General features: G+C 42.0%; 1 protein-coding gene across 2 annotated transcripts in view; it reads left to right on the forward strand.

Moving 5' to 3' along the window:
* Positions 1-23,645, forward strand: part of LOC145248885 (uncharacterized) — a 315,242-nt gene that overhangs the window by 76,746 nt on the left and 214,851 nt on the right. For both annotated transcript variants that reach the window (XM_080110648.1, XM_080110647.1), the window contains exon 2: positions 13,211-13,494. In XM_080110648.1, the coding sequence (XP_079966774.1) occupies positions 13,211-13,494 (284 nt within the window). The remainder of the gene's footprint in view (positions 1-13,210; positions 13,495-23,645) is intronic.

Here is a 23,645-nt window from a genome sequence, read left to right on the forward strand (position 1 = left end):
AAGATAAAATTTATGAAATGCCATTTTAATGGTTTGGTCTCATACGACGAATTTCATTTGATAAACTCGCTTATCTCCCTTGTTTTCAATTAACCATTGCTATTTCAAATTAGAAAATGGTGGATCAATAATAACTATATTTGTAAATAAAGTAAGTCTAACAAATTTTTTATTCGATCATTTTTCGTAATTTTTACGAATTTCAACATATGTGTTGGTACTTGAGAAAAAAATCTTTGAAAGATCTAGATTTAATGGACATTTATGGATTTATATTCTGCCTTGGTTATACTTTAAGAAAATATAAATTTATGTAATTGCACATGTGTCTATTTTTGCTCTTACTAAACAGCAATTATATTAACTCGTTCCAAGGGACGTAACTCTATTTTACTTGAAAAAAAATTATTTTCACAATTACTTGCATGTTTTTAAGAAAAATTAACGTATTTCCGATTTTTTAAAAATTTAAACAACTTATATTACAAAAAAAAAAAAAAAAAAATGACTTTCATATCACGTGTGCCACGTGTAATCTCCCGGCATCAGAAAATATCACCGCTGACTGACGAACAACACGCAGTTTCTGTATTAACTGTATCCTTCTATTTATCACTATGACAAGGGAAAATATATAAAATTCTGATGGCGTGTATCGCCGAAATATTAATTTTAAACGAATATTTGATTATTTTACATAATGTTGCATTGTAATTTGGCTTATAAATGTAGTTTTTGTTATAAAACTTCTACATTAAATGAAGTATATAAAAATAATTTGCTTAATAAAACAATTACGCCCCTTAGAACAATGAGGTAAAATTCCGAATTGCCTACTATATATACGTGTGTATGTGTGTGAACAAAATAGCTTATAAGTATTTGAATAAAGCCTTAAAACTTTTACCAAAATCATTCAATTCGTTGTGATATATAAACCTTTGAGTAAATTATTTACTTTTTAATAGACACTTGAAAATCGGGGAATGCGTGAATTTAAAAAAAAAAAAAAAAGTTTGTCTAAAATATTATATTCGGTTTATTGGAATGAGCATAACATTTCACATTGACCCTGAAAATATCGTAAAAATTGAATCAATAGAAAAAGTTTGATAGATTTTTAAAGTTTAAAAATTGAAAAATACCGAGCTCGTAAAATTCAATTAATTTCATTACTGTTTAAAAAAAAAAAAAAAAAAACTCTATTACTTTTAAAACAACTTTATTAGTTTATTTTTGAAGTATAATCCATAAAGAAAATAAACAAACCACTTTTAACAGAGAAATTACGAGATTTTTATATTTTATTCGCAGTTTCGTGTTAGGGGTGTCAAAAATTCTGATACACCTAATATGACGTGCGATAAAAAATTTCAAATTTCACTGTTTTGCTCATTAAAAAACAATGAAGATTTCGAAACGTGTTCGAAAATGCAACAATAAAAAATTAAAAAAATAACGCTTGGAATTTTTGCTTAAGATTAAGTTCTACTTGTGCCTAAATATCTTTTCGAAAATAAATTACTAAGTTTAGCGTCTTTTCTGCTAGTGTATTTCATCTGTCCTCTGACAGTGAAGGATGAATCCTTCTAGACTGGAATAATTTTTATTTTTGTCCAAATCCAGAATACTCCTTTTGGGTAGCTGGATTTTCCCTTACATAAAAAGTTTGTTTCTAACCATGCCTTCGTTGGGAGGCAAATAAACAGGGGCTAATAACCACCTCCCAACCCTTGCAAAATCTATAATTGTGAGACTACATTTTTGTTAATAACCACAAAAAAATTGAACAAATCGCTAAAAGTCAGGATTATGTAATGAAATCCTAAACAGCAGCGATGTCTGGTAAAACGTTTCTAAATATTCGATCATTATTTCTGAAACTGATGTCAAAACAATCTCTCGGGCAGAACGGAAGAAATCAGATTCGGCAGGTTTTAAAATAAAGTAATTTACCAATCTAAGGGTAGATAACTCTGGACGAAAATTAAAGGGAGAAAACCTTTGTTCATAAATTTATTAGTCTTGTAAATTCAGACTACGATTACAAATTTGTTTTCCTAATCTTGATAATTATCTTAATACTATTATTTTATAAAACATAAGCGCTGTCAGAAATGTATCTTTTGGTTTGAGAGTAAAAGTAAAATGCATAATTTTGTGGTTTGTTTTTATAGTTTAAGTCAAGGTAAGAACCTACTATTAGTTTGCTCTCTCAATGGAATTTTCAGCGCGCTTTTGCAGTGCAAGACTGCAAGAGTCTTGCAGTCTTTGCACTATCGAAGTGTGTGTGTGTGTGTGTGTGTGTGTGTGTGTGTGTGAGAGAGAGAGAGAGAGAGATCACGTTTCAAAAATAACCATTTCCTCTGCATTCTTTCGCAAGAATAAATGCCAAACAAAACTATCTGATTTAAAAATAGACATCAATACGTAAACATTTGCTATATATTTTGGTATCTTTGAAGAAAAAAAAAAATGACTATACTCCATTTTACTTAGAATAGTAAAAAGATTTTGCGGCTACTTTTTAAAACAATTTTTTATAAAATTAATATTAAAAAAATGTAAATCGCGACAATATTGTAATTAACATTCGAGTTATTGTAATAAAAAATTTTTTTCAACTACTTTAGGAAAATAGTTAGCTCTCTTAGAACAATGAGTTAAGCTTCCGAATTTCGTGCGTGTGTGCGCGTTAGTAAATATGTCCCGCTTTCGTTTTCGTACCTTTTCTGTCGCTCTATTTTGGGACTTAGGCAGAATACAGGCAGTGTTGAAATAATAACGCCGTTATTTAGAATCCCATTTCTATCATTGGAAGAAGAAAGGGACGTTAAGCTTTCTGTACTTTCCCCAAATAATTTAACAAACAAGACACCATAAAATTGAATATCACTTGAAAACTCTATCTAAAAAAGAAAATAAAAGTACGGTTCGTATTGTGTATAATCAAGTTATTATATTTATTACAAGATTTGTTTCTCTCAATGGGCATTTTTTTTTAATGCAAATATTAACCAGCGAGCATTAGCATATTGTCTATCTTAAACTTAATCAGACAATTGATATTCTTTCATCCGGGCAACAGGAGATAAATTTAGCCGTATTTAACGGATGTAACAAATTTTGCTTCTTGTCCAAGATTTCCTCAATCAAAAACAAAGTTTTAAAAATCTCTATCGTCTACGAATCCGTGACGGAACATGAATGTTATATTCCAAAAATCACGTGAATTCATCAAATTTCATTTTCAGCTAAAAAAAATTTTTTATAAGTATTCGAGAAGGGACCATTTTGCGTTTCCATCTTGAAACTGATAACTCTTTGTTTGTGTTTCTTTGTTTGTGTTTGTTTGTTTGTTTGTTTGTTTTGTGTTTGTTTGTTTTGTGTTTGTTTGTTTTGTGTTTGTTTGTTTTGTGTTTGTTTGTTTTGTGTGTTTGTTTGTTTTGTGTGTTTGTTTGTGTTTTTTTTTGGGGGGGGGGTGTATGTTTTTCTTTGTTTGTTTGTTTTTTTAATTAATATATGGGGGTTCTGGATAACCACCCAAATTTTCTTTTGGTGAAATTTATTATTTTTATCTTTTTACGCGCGCAATTTTTCACATTGTACTTCATTTTGCGTTAATAAGATTCAGCTAATAACCAACCATGAAATTCTATTGTCACCTGACCGATGATTTAAAAGTTTTAGTATAATTGTGATTTATGACATGACAATCGCCCTTTTCTCTTTACACGGAATAAAACCTAAAAATTAGCGAAACAAAGTAAATACAGTAAAGACTTTCAAACGAAGATAAATTGCTTCCATTTTCTCACATGGAACAAAGGGCAGATTACTCCTACAGAAATTGTCCCGAACTGGTTATCCTAACCTTAAATATACCCTAACCTAAACTTGAACAAACCTTAAACCAAGTTTAAGGTTGGTCAGCGAAAAGTTAGTTTGGTTTCGTTTAAATTCTGTAGAAGCATCAAGGTCAGCTGATGAGGTTATTGTGATTAACAACTTGTCGCAACCGAAGAAAAATGCAATTCAAATGAACATTAAAAAGCAAATGACTTGAATTCCTACACTTTCTTTTCCCGCTTCATTGGAATTCGCTTTCCTCCTCGTTCACCAAAGCAAAGGAATACGTGAACTCGAGTATTTCTAACTAATGAAAATTGTTCCAAACCCAAAGAAGCAACATATCTACGTAAAAATAGTAAGTCGACGCAAGCTAGAATCTTCTGTGGTGTTTGGAACGATTGTCATTGATCGAAAATACTTGAACTCACACATTCCTGTGAAAACTTTTTCGCTTTAGGGAGTGAGGAGAAAAACTAATTCTAATGAAGTGGAGAAGGAAAAGGGGTAGCAATTATAGTCGCTTGCTTTTTAGCCTTCGTGATTAGGATTAATGAAGTGCGTTGGTGAGCGCCATGTCCAAATATGGAATGAGCAGCGAGATAAACGAATTTGGGGTTAACTCGACTGTCACATCAAGAAACGAGGAAGAAAAAAGGCGAAGTAATTATCCGAATTTAGAGAAAGGGATGACTAAGCCTCCAACCGCAACGTTAAAAAAAAATAAGTGAAGCATGCATGCCCCCCCCCTCGTGAGTGCACAGTGAACGAGGCATAAAAAATGACTAAGTTCAGCATTTGCCCTCCCCTCCATTTAACCCCAAAAGTCCCCAAGGCCTTAACATATTTAAATTTGAGTTCAGCACCATGCAAAACTGCTAAATAGACATACACAGAAAATTTTGGACAAATATGGTAAAATAGTCCCAAAAATGGAGTGTTTTTATTAGCCCTAAAAGAGCCCCTGGGGCACAGCCAAGAGTTATTGCAAAATAGACAAACAAAATTATACAGAAATTAGTTAGTTACAACTTTTCAGAAAGTTTTATAAAAATCTTCTTTTTTTTTTTTTTTTTTAATAAGCACAAAAAGTGTCAATTTTAGCCATTTTAACATGAAAAGCACCCCTGGGATGGTGGAGGGCACCGGAGTTTTCCCAGAAAATCCGTTCTGTTACTTTTTTACTCATATATGTTTAATATTTGTGCAAAATTTCAAAAAATTCTAAGGCGTAGTTATTGAGAAAAGTGCGGACAGACGAACGGACAAGGGTAAGTTTACAGGTCTACTCTCTTTTTGTCGGGGATGGGGGGGGGGCAAAAACTGATACAATGTTAATAAGAAAGCAGAAAAGAACTGTAGTAACTCATGAAGACCCCTAAGACATTTTTTGTTCTTTACTTCGCTTCGAACTACTCTCCTCCTTGCTTCTTAAAGCAAGTGGGTTTTCATATCAACGTGTTTACTTAAAGTATTTTTAACCGTTTCGATCGTCCAAATAAACGTCTGTAACAGAATGCATATGAGTGCGTGAGAAAATATCAGCAGGAGCTGTAAGATGGCTGGCTTGCGAGGATATTAGCAGCAGTAACCAAAAAAAAAAAAAGCACATATGCAAATTAGGAAGTGTGCAAGAGCTTGCGCGACAAGAAAAGGAAAAAAAGGATATCACATGGTCGGGAGAAGAAAAAGTGCGGTTGAAAAAGATTGGCTTGCGAAGTCAGACGAGAAATGGCTGTCTACGATCGGCGTGTAGTGGAGCAGAAAGAATAAAAACTACCAGATGAGATGGACATGTGGCCCCATAGTGACAGCAAGAGGCTTAAGTTGGTGACGAGACAGGGACAAAGAAAAACGACTTGTGTTAAAAAACAAAGGAACGCAGAGTTAGATTTATTTATTTTTGTTTAAAATAAAATCTGACCCCAAGATCGCCATGGGCATGGAATATGTGCCTATATTAAAGATGACTTTCCATGTGGTAGGGACATATCCAGGGAAGATCCTAACTTACCCTATATGTGCTTCCGGGTTGCTTTAGCTCACACTACTGCATTTACTCTCTATCGCCCCCACAACAGCGGACTTACTATCTTTAAAAGCATATCTGAGAAAATTGACCAAGTCTTATCTGCTTATCCTTCAGCTAACATTCACGTATGTGGAGACTTCAATGTTCACAACGTTGAATGGTTGACCCACTCAAACAAGACCGATGATGAGGGGAGGTTCTGTCATGATTTCTCCATTGCTTATGACCTCACTCAGATTGTTCATGAATCCACCTGTGTGCCCGACAATGACGGCCAGTATGCGAGTCTACTAGACCTTTTTCTCACAACTTGCCCTGAACTATGTTCAGTTTCTGTTCTGTCTCCTCTTGGATCTTCCGACAACTCTGTTGTATCAATTAAGATAAAAATGAAATGTAATAAGTCCCCAGACGTACCTCTCCATCGTACAGTATATCGATACACTAAGGCTGACTGGGATAGCTTCCATACATTTATATCAGATCTACCTCAGCGTTCCATGTTTAAAAAAGATGTGTCCTCTATATTATCAGACCTGACGGAATGGTTAATTGTAGGTAGAGACCGTTTCATACCCTCGAAAAAGTTCCAGCAAAAACCTAACAGCCAGCCATGGTTCTCTCCAGAATGTGCTGCTGCCATTGCGCACAGAAATCACTTTTTCCACTGCTTTCAATGTAATAGATGTATGGAAACTAAAGCCGCTTTCAGGACTGCCAGAAACCATTGTAAAAAAGTAATAAAGAATGTAAGAGTTGTATGCTTCATCTGTTAAGTCCAAAGTACCTGAGCAGCGGCTTGGTTCCCATCAGTTTTGGCAAATAGCAAACAGAATCCTGAACAGAAGCGTGTGCTCTATCCCAACTATCATCAATGGACCTGAGGTAATCTCGTCAGCATCAGACAAAGCCAAACTCTTTGCCAAGAACTTTGCAGCTAATTCTACCCTTTGCGACCAAGGCCGCCAACCCCCAATATTTCCTCTTGTATCAGAAAACACGCTATGTGATATACGTATATCTGTACGTGATGTTGCCAAGCTAATCAAAAACCTAAGATTCCAGTAAAGCAACTGGCCCTGACGGTATTCCAATTATAGTACTCAAAAAACTTCAACCTGAACTAGCGCCCATACTTACAAAACTGTTTAAACGTTGTCTTAAGGAGAATAGCTTCCCATCACCCTGGAAAATTTCATCAGTATGCCCTGTATTTAAGAATTCAGGTGATCGCTCATCCCCCTCTCAGTACAGGCCAATAAGTCTCCTGTGCATCATGAGTAAGTTGCTGGAATCTGTGTTAAATACAGAAGTAATCAACCATCTCAACAAAAATAACTTTCTTAGTGACACTCAATATGGTTTCCGTTCTGCTAGATCTACAGCAGATGTGCTTACATTTATATCTCATAAGATTAGCAAATCTCTCGACGGTGGCAACCTTTCTAGGGCAAATGCTCTTGACATATCTAAGGCCTTTGAAAGGGTATGGCATAAAGGTTTACTTCACAAGATCTCCAGCTATGGTATAGCTGGAAATATCTTCTCAATTATTAAATCATTTCTTTCTGATAGGTTCATAAGAGTAGTAGTTGAGGGGCAAAAATCAGAAGCTCACAGTATTAATGCTGGAGTCCCTCAGGGGTCCATCCTGGGCCCAACTCTTTTCCTGATCTACATTAATGATCTTCCAAATCACATCCTTACATCATTTGTAGACATTTATGCTGACAACACTACCATTTATGGTAGCACATCTAAGACAGTAAACGACCAAGTTCTCTCCGATTCTCTCTCCTCTGATCTTGAGCACGTAGTACAATGGGGAAAGGAGTGGCTGGTTACTTTTAATGCATCTAAAACCACACTTCTCTCTTTACATCAACATTCTGATCCACATCTGGCATGAATTGAAATGAATGGCTCTTGTCTTCAGGAGGCCTCAAGTTTTCACAAGCTTCTGGGCTTGACCATTACTCCTGATCTTAAATGGAACACGTACATAAAATCTGTTGCCAAAGCCGCTGAAAAAATAGTGGGATCTTTCTATTGATCCGGTGGATATCTCACTGCTGATGCAATTCTCTATCTATATAAGAGCCAGGTACGTCCAAGGATGTAGTACTGTTACCACATCTGGGCAGGAGCTGCTAGAAAGAACTTGTCCTGCCTTTATAGAGTTCAAAATAGACTTTGTAACCTCATAGGAGATGTCCTTTTCTCTTCCCTGCAACCTCTATCTCACAGAAGAGATGTTGCGAGTTTGTCTCTGATGTATCGTTATTTTCATGGAAAGTGTTCGACTGAACTTCAGTGTATGGTCCCCCCCTCGCCAAACTTTCACAAGAAACACTCGTCTAGCTGTAAACACTATCAATAATTCCCCCCACTCTTTATCTGTGCCTAAACCTAAACGTAGATTCCATGAACAAAGCTTCTTTCTTAGAACTGCACGCCTATGGAATTGTCTTCCGTTTTCCTGCTTTCCGGCTGACTACAACATGGTTGTCTTCAAGTCTAACGTAAATAAGTTCTTGATGAGCCGTTCCATATAAGTTATCAACTTTACCAAATTTTCATTACTAATGATTACTATAATGTCCAATTTCTACTGTACACTCTTTAACCCTTATCCTTGAGTGGCCTCTTGGTCTTGATTATGTGGTGATGCTTGTGTAAAAAAAAAAAAAAAAAATGCGCTTGAAAGCCAAATCATAACATAATATTAGGAAAAAAAACAAACATTTGTTTATTTTCCTAATATTACGTTGTTATTTGGCTTTTAAGCGCACTTGATGCGTATTTCATTTTATTCAAATTAAATCAACGTTTCTATATGGAACTCACACCCTTGACTTTATTCTCGCGTTGCCTACGCACTGTTCCAAAATTTCAAAATACAACCGCTGAGATACAACACGTGGCTCTTTACAGACTTTTCTTTCTCCAATTTTACAACATGGAGAGAAAGAAAAAAAAATGGAAAGAAAACAACATACTGAGGATAGTTTAGCTCAGAAATATTTCTTATAAATTTCAAACAAGTAAATATTATTTAATTGGAATTCATTATTGATATGAGTATTTATTTATTTATTTATTTCGAACTATTATCCTCATCTTTCTTAGTTGTTGTCTCACGGCGTTTCGGACAATTATTCTTCTGGCCTTAGTTGGCCAAAAACGTGGTGAGACAACTATGGAAGGCAGTAATTGCTGAGAATGCAGGTAGATTTGGAGTTCCTATCCTGTTGCAGTTACCACCTGACGAAGTCCACAGGAATATTTGGCCGAAACGTTGTGAAACAACAACAAAAAAGATGAAGATAATAGTCTGCAATAAAGTAAATATTTGTTTATTTTTCTAATATTACGTTGTGATTTGTCTTTCAAGCGCACTTGATGCGTATTTTATTTTAAATAAATTAAATCAACGTTTCTATATGGAATTCACACCCTTGACGTTATTTTTGTTTGTTCCTTTTCAACAGTGCTGGACAGCGTGGGGGCCCCCAAGAGAGGTTTGAACTGTAACGGAGACGGTTTGAGCGTAACGACTATGTTACACATCTACGTGAAAGTAATAAACTAGTATTAACTCATGTAAGACCTGCGCAACAAAAATTAGTTCTCTTCAAAATTCTCAAAGACCTCAATGTATGCGCAACACTCAACCCCCCCTCCCCCCACTTCGTGCTTTTGTTTAGGGGGGGGGGCAACTTAAAAAGGACTCAATGACTCGTGTACAAGCCTTCGTCAATTCACACACATCTATACACGCACTATCAAAAACAAGGTAATCCAACACATACACAATGCCACGCTGCCAAATATTCACATATAAAAATGAAGGTCGCTCCAAAAATAAGGCCTATTTTTTTAACTCCAAAAGTTGAAAAGCTTTGAAGACAGAAGTAGTACTATTAAAACGAGCGACCTTTTGTGCTCTAGAATTTATTTTTCTACATAGTCACCATTCTCAATGCACTTTGGCCATGAATTCAATGACGCAATATCTACTTCTGGCGTTCATGATGAGTAGCTTTCTTAGTTTTACACTGTCAATATCTGCAACAGAGATATAAAACTTTCAGGTCATAAATACATAAGTTCAATCATCATAACAATGTAATTTACGATTCCGCTTAATCTATTTTTGCAGAATAAAAAATAAGACATTCGTTTGAACCGCCCACCCTCGTATATTACATAAATACGTATATTCACACCGTGAACATATTAGCCGATACAATTCTAAACCTTGTGATTACTGACCCAACTTTCTTCAGTACAATTGAAATGAATGGCTCTCGTCTGGGTGAGACCCCATGTCTTGACAGTCTTCTGGGACTGACCTTCACTCCTGATCTGAAATGGAACAACGCATACATCAAATCCGTTGCCAATGTCGCTGGAAAAATGATGGGATCATTCTACCACTCCAGTAGGTATTTCACTGCCGATGCAATCCTCCATCTGTATAAGTGATAGCTACATCCTAAAACGAATACTGCTTCCACATCTGGACAGGAGCTGCTCGGCACACCCTATTCTGCTTTGATAGTTCAAAACCGGCTTCAAAATCTAGTAGGTGATACCCTTTTTTCTTCCCTGCAATCTCTTTCCCACAGAAGAGACGTCGTGAGTTTCTCTGCTCTATCATTATTTTCATGTCAAGTGCTCGTCTGAGCTCCAATTTATGTTCCTTTCTCGCCAAACTCACAAAACAAACTCGAATAGCTACAACCACTATCAAGTTTCCCCCCACTCTTTAATTGCGCTTAAATCTAAACGCATTCCACGAACACAGCTTTTTTCCTAGAGCTGCCCTATTATGGAATACTGTTCTATTGGCCTGCTTCTTAGCAGACTATATCATAGTGGCCTTCAATTCTAACGTAAACAAATTCTTGTTGAACAGTCCGCTACAATAATCAAATTTTATCCAACTTGCACCATTAACAATTACTACACTACCACCTTACATTCAATCCTTATCTTCGAGTAGCCTTCGGGCCTTGATAAGTGGTGACTCCTTTGGTAAAAAAAAAAAAACTTCCGATAAAGAAGTCTCATAACCAAACTGTTTTGTTGATTTTATTTTAAGAGGTGAAATTTCGTATTAGCAAAGAAATAATTCCAACTTTTTCGTATAAAATTATGAATTTTGACTGCCTACTACAACGCAGATTGATTGCTAATCAATCAGGTTTTAGGTTTGATAAGAAATAAGCGAATCTTATGAATAAGTATTCATAGGTTTGTAGTCGCGACTAAGCTATGAACGGAGAAACTCGAATCAGGTTACGACTTTTGTCGAAATAAATGAAATCATTGAAAAATGCGGCACTTGTGCGTGGGTACAACATTTTTGGTTTTCAGTTTAGACATGGGGAGAGTGCATAGCAGGGGCAGAGAATCGAAAATTTATAATAAAACAATATATTATTTTAATTGGAATTCATTATTGAGATGAGTATTATATTAACTTTATTGCGGACGGTTATCATCATCTTAGTTATTGTTTCATGACGTTTCGGCAAATTATTGTTCTAGCTTTCGTCAGTTGGTAACCGCGACAGGATAGAAACTCTGAATCTTCTAACTGCATTTTCAGCAATTACTGCCATCCATAGTTATCTCACCACGTTTTTGGTCAAGTAACCCGCTGGCCGGCTTTGGGTAAGATTGAAGCCGCTGTCTTCAGACAATTTTTATCTGGAACCGTAGAGATTCGGGGCCTGTAGTGAAGTGGGTAGACGTTAAATCTCTACGGTTCCAGGTGAAAATTGTCTGAAGATAGAGGTTTCAATCCTACCCAAAGCCGGCCAGAGGCTTACTTGACCAAAAACGTGGTGAGATGACAACTATGGAAGGCAGTAATTGCTGAGAATGCAGTTAGGAGATTCAAAGTTCATATCCCGTCGTGGTTACCACCTGACGAAGGCTAGAGGAATAGTTGGCTGAAACCTCGTGAAACAAGAAAAATGCGGATAATAGTTTGCAATAAATAAATTAAGCAAAATAGTTTTTGTTTTGTTTTTTTTTTGTTTTTTTTTTAACAAATATAGTGCCTCAGTTTCTTATTAGTTCAAGTTTAGAAATGTTACAAAACTTTATATTCATGTTTTTTAAATTTTAAAATCTGTATTAAAAATAACTATGGTGTTATACGTTTCCTTTACAGTAGAAACCCGGATACGGCATTAAAAATTAACAAAATACAGTACAGTATATAATACACATGTATATAATCAAATAACATCGTAAGGTGTGGCAAACCCCGTAACTAGGGGCCGGAAAAATATCGTATTCCATATCGTAACCTGAAAAAAAAAAAAACGTATTCTCGGGCTACCGTATCCCAGGGTTCTACTTAATTCATTAAAAAACAAAATTTCTCAACAAAAGCACACATTAAAAAAATTCAGAATTCTTGCTTTGTTACTAAAAAAAAATCTTTTCGGTTTTCTATTCCGTCCTGAAGTTGCATTTGTCTGCCCTTGCTATGCACTCTCCAAATAAAAAGTTGTACTTAAGCATTTTTGGCACATGTGCTCATTTTCTTTTGTGTTCTGGTTCATTCCGGTTTGTTGAACCGCGCTGTGTATATATATATATATATATATATATATATATATATATATATATATATATATATATCGTTGATGGTCCATAACTCCGTCTAGAAAAAATATAGATAAAAATCTGTATGTTGGAAAGAAAATATCATACACCGAAAATCACGTAAATTGATCAAATTTTATTTTTATAAAGAAAATCATTTTAAATCTAATTTGATGTTTTCCGATGCACCCTCCTCCATATTAAGAATGACTTTTTAAATCTTGCAAAAGCTTGAATCATTTGGAATTATCTCCCTTGTGTAAATTGGCGCCAAGATATTGTCGATTGTCGTTTAGCCATAAGATTTTATTTATTTATTTTTTTTAAATAAAACTATTTGATCAATTTACATGATATTTGGTGTATGATTTTTTGGTGAAAGTGCACTGGGGGGACCACCCGAAGACGATCAATGCACGGTTGCCGCACTGCAATCTGCAAAGGGTGTTTATTCCGAAAGCCGTTCTTAACATGGGGAGGTTGGGGGGTGTTTATTCCTGAAGGCATTTTCTCATTTTCAACCTCCTCGTAATCAACTTTTTAAAGGTAAATCTTCGGGTGGTCCCCCAGTGAACTTTCACCGATTTTTTTTTTTTTTTTTTTCTCGTCACGAGTACACACACCAAACATTTTTTTTTTATTCATGGTGTAGGGCAGTAGTTATGGACGTATACCTATATCTATACCGTTTATTTATTCTAGGTATTCTGGTGATACGTACGCGTCATATCGAAGTCGAAGTGCGAATCGCCTAGTTGGTATCTACAAACGTTCCAATTCAGAGCAACTGCTGAACGCTGGTTTCTCTCAACCGAACGCCGATGACGTTACCCAACCGGAACTCTGGAAGAGTGACGACGACCTCTCACGGATCGCATCGTACAAAGTAATTGCTCCAAAAAGTCGCAAGAGTATTCCGGACAATGGACAATCATTATCGCGACAAATGCCGGCCGACCTTTCTGCATCCTGGTCACCTCACTACGGTCAGTGCATTTTCGTTTTTTTATGCTCACACCATTTGAACCCTGATTGTTTTGTGCATTCTGGTTTCATTTGTTAAATTTATTCACTTTCTTTCTGCATCCGGTATTCAAGCTCAAATTTAGAAAGCCCTTAGCTGGTAAACCACAGTTTAATGGCCTGGACATAATACGATGAAAAATTGTGTACGCGACAAATAGTTTTGCATTTTAAAGTATTTCTAAACGAGGAAGCATATCGAGCTAAAATATATTTAATATTACGCTTAGAATATTAAGAACGCTTGAAATCTTGATATCTACTGAAATATTGAAAAGTTTCTTTCCTAGAACTGCCCGTCTGTGGAACTGTTAGTGTTCCGCTTGTCTGCTTTCCAGCTGACTACAACATGGTCGTCTTCAAATCCAATGTGAACTGTTGAGCAGTCCCTGAAATAGTTATACCTAATTTCCACCCTTAACGATAACTACCCTGTTGTCTCGATGACTACCGTACACTCATTAACTCTTAACTCGAGGAGTGGCCCCCGGACCTTAAGTGGTGACTCCCTTGTAATAAAAAAAAATAATCGGTAACTTCCGTTTGTACGAAAACTTTACTTTTTGCTAGCGATTATTTCTGCATAATGTACACATTACAAGCGTAATACGAAATGGATTTGAAATTGAAACGTATAAAAATCTTCATCAATAACTAATCAAAGAAAACCCAGGGTACATAATTTTATCGAAATGATTTTGAATGATTCTAAATAAGTTGAAATGCTGTATGAAACAAAGAAAAAAAAACAAAAAAAAAACATACTAATTTGTCCATGCAAATTCTTTCCAATAAAAAATAATCTTTTACTGAACATTAAAGTATAATGACTGTCTTATCTCAAGTCACAGATGTACTCTTGTCCAAAAATGGAGCAAAAAAAATTTAAAAAAGTATTTTTCGCTCTGCATCCCCCCTCTCTCCCTCGCTTTGCCTTTCTCTCTCTCCCTCGCTTTGCCTTTCTCTCTCTCTCCCTCTCTTTGCCTTTCTCTCTCTCTCCCTCTCTTTGCCTTTCTCTCTCTCTCCCTCTCTTTGCCTTTCTCTCTCTCTCCCTCTCTTTGCCTTTCTCTCTCTCTCCCTCTCTTTGCCTTTCTCTCTCTCTCCCTCTCTTTGCCTTTCTCTCTCTCTCCCTCTCTTTGCCTTTCTCTCTCTCTCCCTCTCTTTGCCTTTCTCTCTCTCTCCCTCTCTTTGCCTTTCTCTCTCTCTCCCTCTCTTTGCCTTTCTCTCTCTCTCCCTCTCTTTGCCTTTCTCTCTCTCTCCCTCTCTTTGCCTTTCTCTCTCTCTCCCTCTCTTTGCCTTTCTCTCTCTCTCCCTCTCTTTGCCTTTCTCTCTCTCTCCCTCTCTTTGCCTTTCTCTCTCTCTCCCTCTCTTTGCCTTTCTCTCTCTCTCCCTCTCTTTGCCTTTCTCTCTCTCTCCCTCTCTTTGCCTTTCTCTCTCTCTCCCTCTCTTTGCCTTTCTCTCTCTCTCCCTCTCTTTGCCTTTCTCTCTCTCCCTCTCTTTGCCTTTCTCTCTCTCTCCCTCTCTTTGCCTTTCTCTCTCTCTCCCTCTCTTTGCCTTTCTCTCTCTCTCCCTCTCTTTGCCTTTCTCTCTCTCTCCCTCTCTTTGCCTTTCTCTCTCTCTCCCTCTCTTTGCCTTTCTCTCTCTCTCCCTCTCTGCACCTTCTCTCTCTCTCCCTCTCTGCACCTTCTCTCTCTCTCCCTCTCTGCCCTTCTCTCTCTCTCCCTCTCTGCCCTTCTCTCTCTCTCTCCCTCTCTGCCCTTCTCTCTCTCTCCCTCTTTGCACCTTCTCTCTCTCTCCCTCTTTGCACCTTCTCTCTCTCTCCCTCTTTGCACCTTCTCTCTCCCTCTTTGCACCTTCTCTCTCCCTCTTTGCACCTTCTCTCTCCCTCTTTGCACCTTCTCTCTCTCTCTTTGCACCTTCTCTCTCTCTCTTTGCACCTTCCCTCCCTCTCTCTCTTTGCACCTTCTCTCGCTCTCTCTCTTTGCACCTTCTCTCGCTCTCTCTCTTTGCACCTTCTCTCGCTCTCTCTCTTTGCACCTTCTCTCGCTCTCTCTCTTTGCACCTTCTCTCGCTCTCTCTCTTTGCACCTTCTCTCGCTCTCTCTCTTTGCACCTTCTCTCGCTCTCTCTCTTTGCACCTTCTCTCGCTCTCTCTCTTTGCACCTTCTCTCGCTCTCTCTCTTTGCACCTTCTCTCGCTCTCTCTCTTTGCACCTTCTCTCGCTCTCTCTCTTTGCACCTTCTCTCGCTCTCTCTCTTTGCACCTTCTCTCGCTCTCTCTCTTTGCACCTTCTCTCGCTCTCTCTCTTTGCACCTTCTCTCGCTCTCTCTCTTTGCACCTTCTCTCGCTCTCTCTCTTTGCACCTTCTCTCGCTCTCTCTCTTTGCACCTTCTCTCGCTCTCTCTCTTTGCACCTTCTCTCGCTCTCTCTCTTTGCACCTTCTCTCGCTCTCTCTCTTTGCACCTTCTCTCGCTCTCTCTCTTTGCACCTTCTCTCGCTCTCTCTCTTTGCACCTTCTCTCGCTCTCTCTCTTTGCACCTTCTCTCGCTCTCTCTCTTTGCACCTTCTCTCGCTCTCTCTCTTTGCACCTTCTCTCGCTCTCTCTCTTTGCACCTTCTCTCGCTCTCTCTCTTTGCACCTTCTCTCGCTCTCTCTCTTTGCACCTTCTCTCGCTCTCTCTCTTTGCACCTTCTCTCGCTCTCTCTCTTTGCACCTTCTCTCGCTCTCTCTCTTTGCACCTTCTCTCGCTCTCTCTCTTTGCACCTTCTCTCGCTCTCTCTCTTTGCACCTTCTCTCGCTCTCTCTCTTTGCACCTTCTCTCGCTCTCTCTCTTTGCACCTTCTCTCGCTCTCTCTCTTTGCACCTTCTCTCGCTCTCTCTCTTTGCACCTTCTCTCGCTCTCTCTCTTTGCACCTTCTCTCGCTCTCTCTCTCTTTGCACCTTCTCTCGCTCTCTCTCTCTTTGCACCTTCTCTCGCTCTCTCTCTCTGCACCTTCTCTCGCTCTCTCTCTCTGCACCTTCTCTCGCTCTCTCTCTCTTTGCACCTTCTCTCGCTCTCTCTCTTTGCACCTTCTCTCGCTCTCTCTCTTTGCACCTTCTCTCGCTCTCTCTTTGCACCTTCTCTCGCTCTCTCTCTTTGCCCCTTCTCTCGCTCTCTCTCTCCCTCTCTTTGCCTTTCTCTCTCTCTCCCTCTCTTTGCCTTTCTCTCTCTCTCCCTCTCTTTGCCTTTCTCTCTCTCTCCCTCTATTTGCCTTTCTCTCTCTCTCCCTCTCTTTGCCTTTCTCTCTCTCTCCCTCTCTTTGCCTTTCTCTCTCTCTCCCTCTCTTTGCCTTTCTCTCTCTCCCTCTCTTTGCCTTTCTCTCTCTCTCCCTCTCTTTGCCTTTCTCTCTCTCTCCCTCTCTTTGCCTTTCTCTCTCTCTCCCTCTCTTTGCCTTTCTCTCTCTCTCCCTCTCTTTGCCTTTCTCTCTCTCTCCCTCTCTTTGCCTTTCTCTCTCTCTCCCTCTCTTTGATTTCTCTCTCTCTCCCTCTCTTTGCCTTTCTCTCTCTCTCCCTCTCTGCACCTTCTCTCTCTCTCCCTCTCTGCACCTTCTCTCTCTCTCCCTCTCTGCACCTTCTCTCTCTCTCCCTCTCTGCACCTTCTCTCTCTCTCCCTCTCTGCACCTTCTCTCTCTCTCCCTCTCTGCACCTTCTCTCTCTCTCCCTCTCTGCACCTTCTCTCTCTCTCCCTCTCTGTACCTTCTCTCTCTCTCCCTCTTTGCACCTTCTCTCTCTCTCCCTCTTTGCACCTTCTCTCTCTCTCCCTCTTTGCACCTTCTCTCTCTCTCCCTCTTTGCACCTTCTCTCTCTCTCCCTCTTTGCACCTTCTCTCTCTCTCCCTCTTTGCACCTTCTCTCTCTCTCCCTCTTTGCACCTTCTCTCTCTCTCCCTCTTTGCACCTTCTCTCTCTCTCCCTCTTTGCACCTTCTCTCTCTCTCCCTCTTTGCACCTTCTCTCTCCCTCTTTGCACCTTCTCTCTCCCTCTTTGCACCTTCTCTCTCTCTCTTTGCACCTTCTCTCTCTCTCTTTGCACCTTCCCTCCCTCTCTCTCTTTGCACCTTCCCTCCCTCTCTCTCTTTGCACCTTCCCTCGCTCTCTCTCTTTGCACCTTCTCTCGCTCTCTCTCTTTGCACCTTCTCTCGCTCTCTCTCTTTGCACCTTCTCTCGCTCTCTCTCTTTGCACCTTCTCTCGCTCTCTCTCTTTGCACCTTCTCTCGCTCTCTCTCTTTGCACCTTCTCTCGTTCTCTCTCTTTGCACCTTCTCTCGCTCTCTCTTTGCACCTTCTCTCGCTCTCCCTCTCTTTGCACCTTCTCTCTCTCTCTCTCTTTGCCCTTTCTCTCGCTCTCTCTCTTTGCCCCTTCTCTCTCTCTCCTCTCTTTGCCCCTTCTCTCGCTCTCTCTCTTTGCCCCTTCTCTCGCTCTCTCTCTCCCTCTCTTTGCCTTTCTCTCTCTCTCCCTCTCTTTGCCTTTCTCTCTCTCTACCTCTCTTTGCCTTTCTCTCTCTCTCCCTCTCTTTGCCTTTCTCTCTCTCTCCCTCTCTTTGCCTTTCTCTCTCTCTCCCTCTCTTTGCCTTTCTCTCTCTCTCCCTCTCTTTGCCTTTCTCTCTCTCTCCCTCTCTTTGCCTTTCTCTCTCTCCCTCTCTTTGCCTTTCTCTCTCTCCCTCTCTTTGCCTTTCTCTCTCTCCCTCTCTTTGCCTTTCTCTCTCTCTCCCTCTCTTTGCCTTTCTCTCTCTCTCCCTCTCTTTGCCTTTCTCTCTCTCTCCCTCTCTTTGCCTTTCTCTCTCTCTCCCTCTCTTTGCCTTTCTCTCTCTCTCCCTCTCTTTGCCTTTCTCTCTCTCTCCCTCTCTTTGCCTTTCTCTCTCTCTCCCTCTCTTTGCCTTTCTCTCTCTCTCCCTCTCTTTGCCTTTCTCTCTCTCTCCCTCTCTTTGCCTTTCTCTCTCTCTCCCTCTCTTTGCCTTTCTCTCTCTCTCCCTCTCTTTGCCTTTCTCTCTCTCTCCCTCTCTTTGCCTTTCTCTCTCTCTCCCTCTCTTTGCCTTTCTCTCTCTCTCCCTCTCTTTGCCTTTCTCTCTCTCTCCCTCTCTTTGCCTTTCTCTCTCTCTCCCTCTCTTTGCCTTTCTCTCTCTCTCCCTCTCTTTGCCTTTCTCTCTCTCTCCCTCTCTTTGCCTTTCTCTCTCTCTCCCTCTCTTTGCCTTTCTCTCTCTCTCCCTCTCTTTGCCTTTCTCTCTCTCTCCCTCTCTTTGCACCTTCTCTCTCTCTCCCTCTCTGCACCTTCTCTCTCTCTCCCTCTCTTGCACCTTCTCTCTCTCTCCCTCTCTGCACCTTCTCTCTCTCTCCCTCTCTTGCACCTTCTCTCTCTCTCCCTCTTTGCACCTTCTCTCTCTCTCCTCTTTGCACCTTCTCTCTCTCTCCCTCTTTGCACCTTCTCTCTCTCTCCCTCTTTGCACCTTCTCTCTCTCTCCCTCTTTTGCACCTTCTCTCGCTCTCTCTCTTTGCACCTTCTCTCGCTCTCTCTCTTTGCACCTTCTCTCGCTCTCTCTCTTTGCACCTTCTCTCGCTCTCTCTCTTTGCACCTTCTCTCGCTCTCTCTCTTTGCACCTTCTCTCGCTCTCTCTCTTTGCACCTTCTCTCGCTCTCTCTCTTTGCACCTTCTCTCGCTCTCTCTCTTTGCACCTTCTCTCGCTCTCTCTCTTTGCACCTTCTCTCGCTCTCTCTCTTTGCACCTTCTCTCGCTCTCTCTCTTTGCACCTTCTCTCGCTCTCTCTCTTTGCACCTTCTCTCGCTCTCTCTCTTTGCACCTTCTCTCGCTCTCTCTCTTTGCACCTTCTCTCGCTCTCTCTCTTTGCACCTTCTCTCGCTCTCTCTCTTTGCACCTTCTCTCGCTCTCTCTCTTTGCACCTTCTCTCGCTCTCTCTCTTTGCACCTTCTCTCGCTCTCTCTCTTTGCACCTTCTCTCGCTCTCTCTCTTTGCACCTTCTCTCGCTCTCTCTCTTTGCACCTTCTCTCGCTCTCTCTCTTTGCACCTTCTCTCGCTCTCTCTCTTTGCACCTTCTCTCGCTCTCTCTCTTTGCACCTTCTCTCGCTCTCTCTCTTTGCACCTTCTCTCGCTCTCTCTCTTTGCACCTTCTCTCGCTCTCTCTCTTTGCACCTTCTCTCGCTCTCTCTCTTTGCACCTTCTCTCGCTCTCTCTCTTTGCACCTTCTCTCGCTCTCTCTCTTTGCACCTTCTCTCGCTCTCTCTCTTTGCACCTTCTCTCGCTCTCTCTCTTTGCACCTTCTCTCGCTCTCTCTCTTTGCACCTTCTCTCGCTCTCTCTCTTTGCACCTTCTCTCGCTCTCTCTCTTTGCACCTTCTCTCGCTCTCTCTCTTTGCACCTTCTCTCGCTCTCTCTCTTTGCACCTTCTCTCGCTCTCTCTCTTTGCACCTTCTCTCGCTCTCTCTCTTTGCACCTTCTCTCGCTCTCTCTCTTTGCACCTTCTCTCGCTCTCTCTCTTTGCACCTTCTCTCGCTCTCTCTCTTTGCACCTTCTCTCGCTCTCTCTCTTTGCACCTTCTCTCGCTCTCTCTCTTTGCACCTTCTCTCGCTCTCTCTCTTTGCACCTTCTCTCGCTCTCTCTCTTTGCACCTTCTCTCGCTCTCTCTCTTTGCACCTTCTCTCGCTCTCTCTCTTTGCACCTTCTCTCGCTCTCTCTCTTTGCACCTTCTCTCGCTCTCTCTCTTTGCACCTTCTCTCGCTCTCTCTCTTTGCACCTTCTCTCGCTCTCTCTCTTTGCACCTTCTCTCGCTCTCTCTCTTTGCACCTTCTCTCGCTCTCTCTCTTTGCACCTTCTCTCGCTCTCTCTCTTTGCACCTTCTCTCGCTCTCTCTCTTTGCACCTTCTCTCGCTCTCTCTCTTTGCACCTTCTCTCGCTCTCTCTCTTTGCACCTTCTCTCGCTCTCTCTCTTTGCACCTTCTCTCGCTCTCTCTCTTTGCACCTTCTCTCGCTCTCTCTCTTTGCACCTTCTCTCGCTCTCTCGCTTTGCACCTTCTCTCGCTCTCTCGCTTTGCACCTTCTCTCGCTCTCTCGCTTTGCACCTTCTCTCGCTCTCTCCTTTGCACCTTCTCTCGCCCTCTCGCTTTGCACCTTCTCTCGCCTTCTCGGCTTTGCACCTTCTCTCGCCCTCTCTTTGCACCTTCTCTCGCCCTCTCTTTGCACCTTCTCTCGCCCTCTCTTTGCACCTTCTCTCGCCCTCTCTTTGCACCTTCTCTCGCCCTCTCTTTGCACCTTCTCTCGCTCTCTCTTTGCACCTTCTCTCGCTCTCTCTTTGCACCTTCTCTCGCTCTCTCTTTGCACCTTCTCTCGCTCTCTCTTTGCACCTTCTCTCGCTCTCTCTTTGCACCTTCTCTCGCTCTCTCTTTGCACCTTCTCTCGCTCTCTCTTTGCACCTTCTCTCGCTCTCTCTTTGCACCTTCTCTCGCTCTCTCTTTGCACCTTCTCTCGCTCTCTCTTTGCACCTTCTCTCGCTCTCTCTTTGCACCTTCTCTCGCTCTCTCTTTGCACCTTCTCTCGCTCTCTCTTTGCACCTTCTCTCGCTCTCTCTTTGCACCTTCTCTCGCTCTCTCTTTGCACCTTCTCTCGCTCTCTCTTTGCACCTTCTCTCGCTCTCTCTTTGCACCTTCTCTCGCTCTCTCTTTGCACCTTCTCTCGCTCTCTCTTTGCACCTTCTCTCGCTCTCTCTTTGCACCTTCTCTCGCTCTCTCTTTGCACCTTCTCTCGCTCTCTCTTTGCACCTTCTCTCGCTCTCCTGCTTTGCACCTTCTCTCGCTCTCTCGCTTTGCACCTTCTCTCGCTCTCCTGCTTTGCACCTTCTCTCGCTCTCCTGCTTTGCACCTTCTCTCGCTCTCTCCTGCTTTGCACCTTCTCTCGCTCTCTCGCTTTGCACCTTCTCTCGCTCTCTCGCTTTGCACCTTCTCTCGCTCTCTCGCTTTGCACCTTCTCTCGCTCTCTCGCTTTGCACCTTCTCTCGCTCTCTCGCTTTGCACCTTCTCTCGCTCTCTCGCTTTGCACCTTCTCTCGCTCTCTCGCTTTGCACCTTCTCTCGCTCTCTCGCTTTGCACCTTCTCTCGCCCTCTCTTTGCACCTTCTCTCGCCCTCTCTTTGCACCTTCTCTCGCCCTCTCTTTGCACCTTCTCTCGCCCTCTCTTTGCACCTTCTCTCGCCCTCTCTTTGCACCTTCTCTCGCTCTCTTGCACCTTTTGCACCTCTCTTTGCACCTCTCTCTCGCCCTCTCTTTGCACCTTCTCTCGCCCTCTCTTTGCACCTTCTCTCGCCCTCTCTTTGCACCTTCTCTCGCCCTCTCTTTGCACCTTCTCTCGCCCTCTCTTTGCACCTTCTCTATCTCTCTCTTTGCACCTTCTCTATCTCTCTCTTTGCACCTTCTCTATCTCTCTCTTTGCACCTTCTCTATCTCTCTCTTTGCACCTTCTCTATCTCTCTCTTTGCACCTTCTCGCTCTCTCTCTTTGCACCTTCTCTCGCTCTCTCTCTTTGCACCTTCTCTCGCTCTCTCTCTTTGCACCTTCTCTCGCTCTCTCTCTTTGCACCTTCTCTCGCTCTCTCTCTTTGCACCTTCTCTCGCTCTCTCTCTTTGCACCTTCTCTCGCTCTCTCTCTTTGCACCTTCTCTCGCTCTCTCTCTTTGCACCTTCTCTCGCTCTCTCTCTTTGCACCTTCTCTCGCTCTCTCTTTGCACCTTCTCTCGCTCTCTCGCTTTGCACCTTCTCTCGCCCTCTCTTTGCACCTTCTCTCGCCCTCTCTTTGCACCTTCTCTCGCTCTCTCTTTGCACCTTCTCTCGCTCTCTCTTTGCACCTTCTCTCGCTCTCTCTTTGCACCTTCTCTCGCTCTCTCTTTGCACCTTCTCTCGCTCTCTCTTTGCACCTTCTCTCGCTCTCTCTTTGCACCTTCTCTCGCTCTCTCTTTGCACCTTCTCTCGCTCTCTCTTTGCACCTTCTCTCGCTCTCTCTTTGCACCTTCTCTCGCTCTCTCTTTGCACCTTCTCTCGCTCTCTCTTTGCACCTTCTCTCGCTCTCTCTTTGCACCTTCTCTCGCCCTCTCTTTGCACCTTCTCTCGCCCTCTCTTTGCACCTTCTCTCGCCCTCTCTTTGCACCTTCTCTCGCCCTCTCTTTGCACCTTCTCTCGCTCTGTCTTTGCACCTTCTCTCGCTCTGTCTTTGCACCTTCTCTCGCTCTGTCTTTGCACCTTCTCTCGCTCTGTCTTTGCACCTTCTCTCGCTCTGTCTTTGCACCTTCTCTCGCTCTGTCTTTGCACCTTCTCTCGCTCTGTCTTTGCACCTTCTCTCGCTCTGTCTTTGCACCTTCTCTCGCTCTCTCTTTGCACCTTCTCTCGCCCTCTCTTTGCACCTTCTCTCGCCCTCTCTTTGCACCTTCTCTCGCCCTCTCTTTGCACCTTCTCTCGCCCTCTCTTTGCACCTTCTCTCGCCCTCTCTTTGCACCTTCTCTCGCCCTCTCTTTGCACCTTCTCTCGCCCTCTCTTTGCACCTTCTCTCGCCCTCTCTTTGCACCTTCTCTCGCCCTCTCTTTGCACCTTCTCTCGCCCTCTCTTTGCACCTTCTCTATCTCTCTCTTTGCACCTTCTCTATCTCTCTCTTTGCACCTTCTCGCTCTCTCTCTTTGCACCTTCTCGCTCTCTCTCTTTGCACCTTCTCTCGCTCTCTCTCTTTGCACCTTCTCTCGCTCTCTCTCTTTGCACCTTCTCTCGCTCTCTCTCTTTGCACCTTCTCTCGCTCTCTCTCTTTGCACCTTCTCTCGCTCTCTCTCTTTGCACCTTCTCTCGCTCTCTCTCTTTGCACCTTCTCTCGCTCTCTCTCTTTGCACCTTCTCTCGCTCTCTCTCTTTGCACCTTCTCTCGCTCTCTCTCTTTGCACCTTCTCTCGCTCTCTCTCTTTGCACCTTCTCTCGCTCTCTCTCTTTGCACCTTCTCTCGCTCTCTCTCTTTGCACCTTCTCTCGCTCTCTCTCTTTGCACCTTCTCTCGCTCTCTCTCTTTGCACCTTCTCTCGCTCTCTCTCTTTGCACCTTCTCTCGCT

This window comes from Euprymna scolopes, chromosome 27 (assembly GCF_053919585.1).
Source record: "Euprymna scolopes isolate OS-2025 chromosome 27, ASM5391958v1, whole genome shotgun sequence".
Lineage (NCBI taxonomy): Eukaryota > Metazoa > Mollusca > Cephalopoda > Sepiida > Sepiolidae > Euprymna > Euprymna scolopes.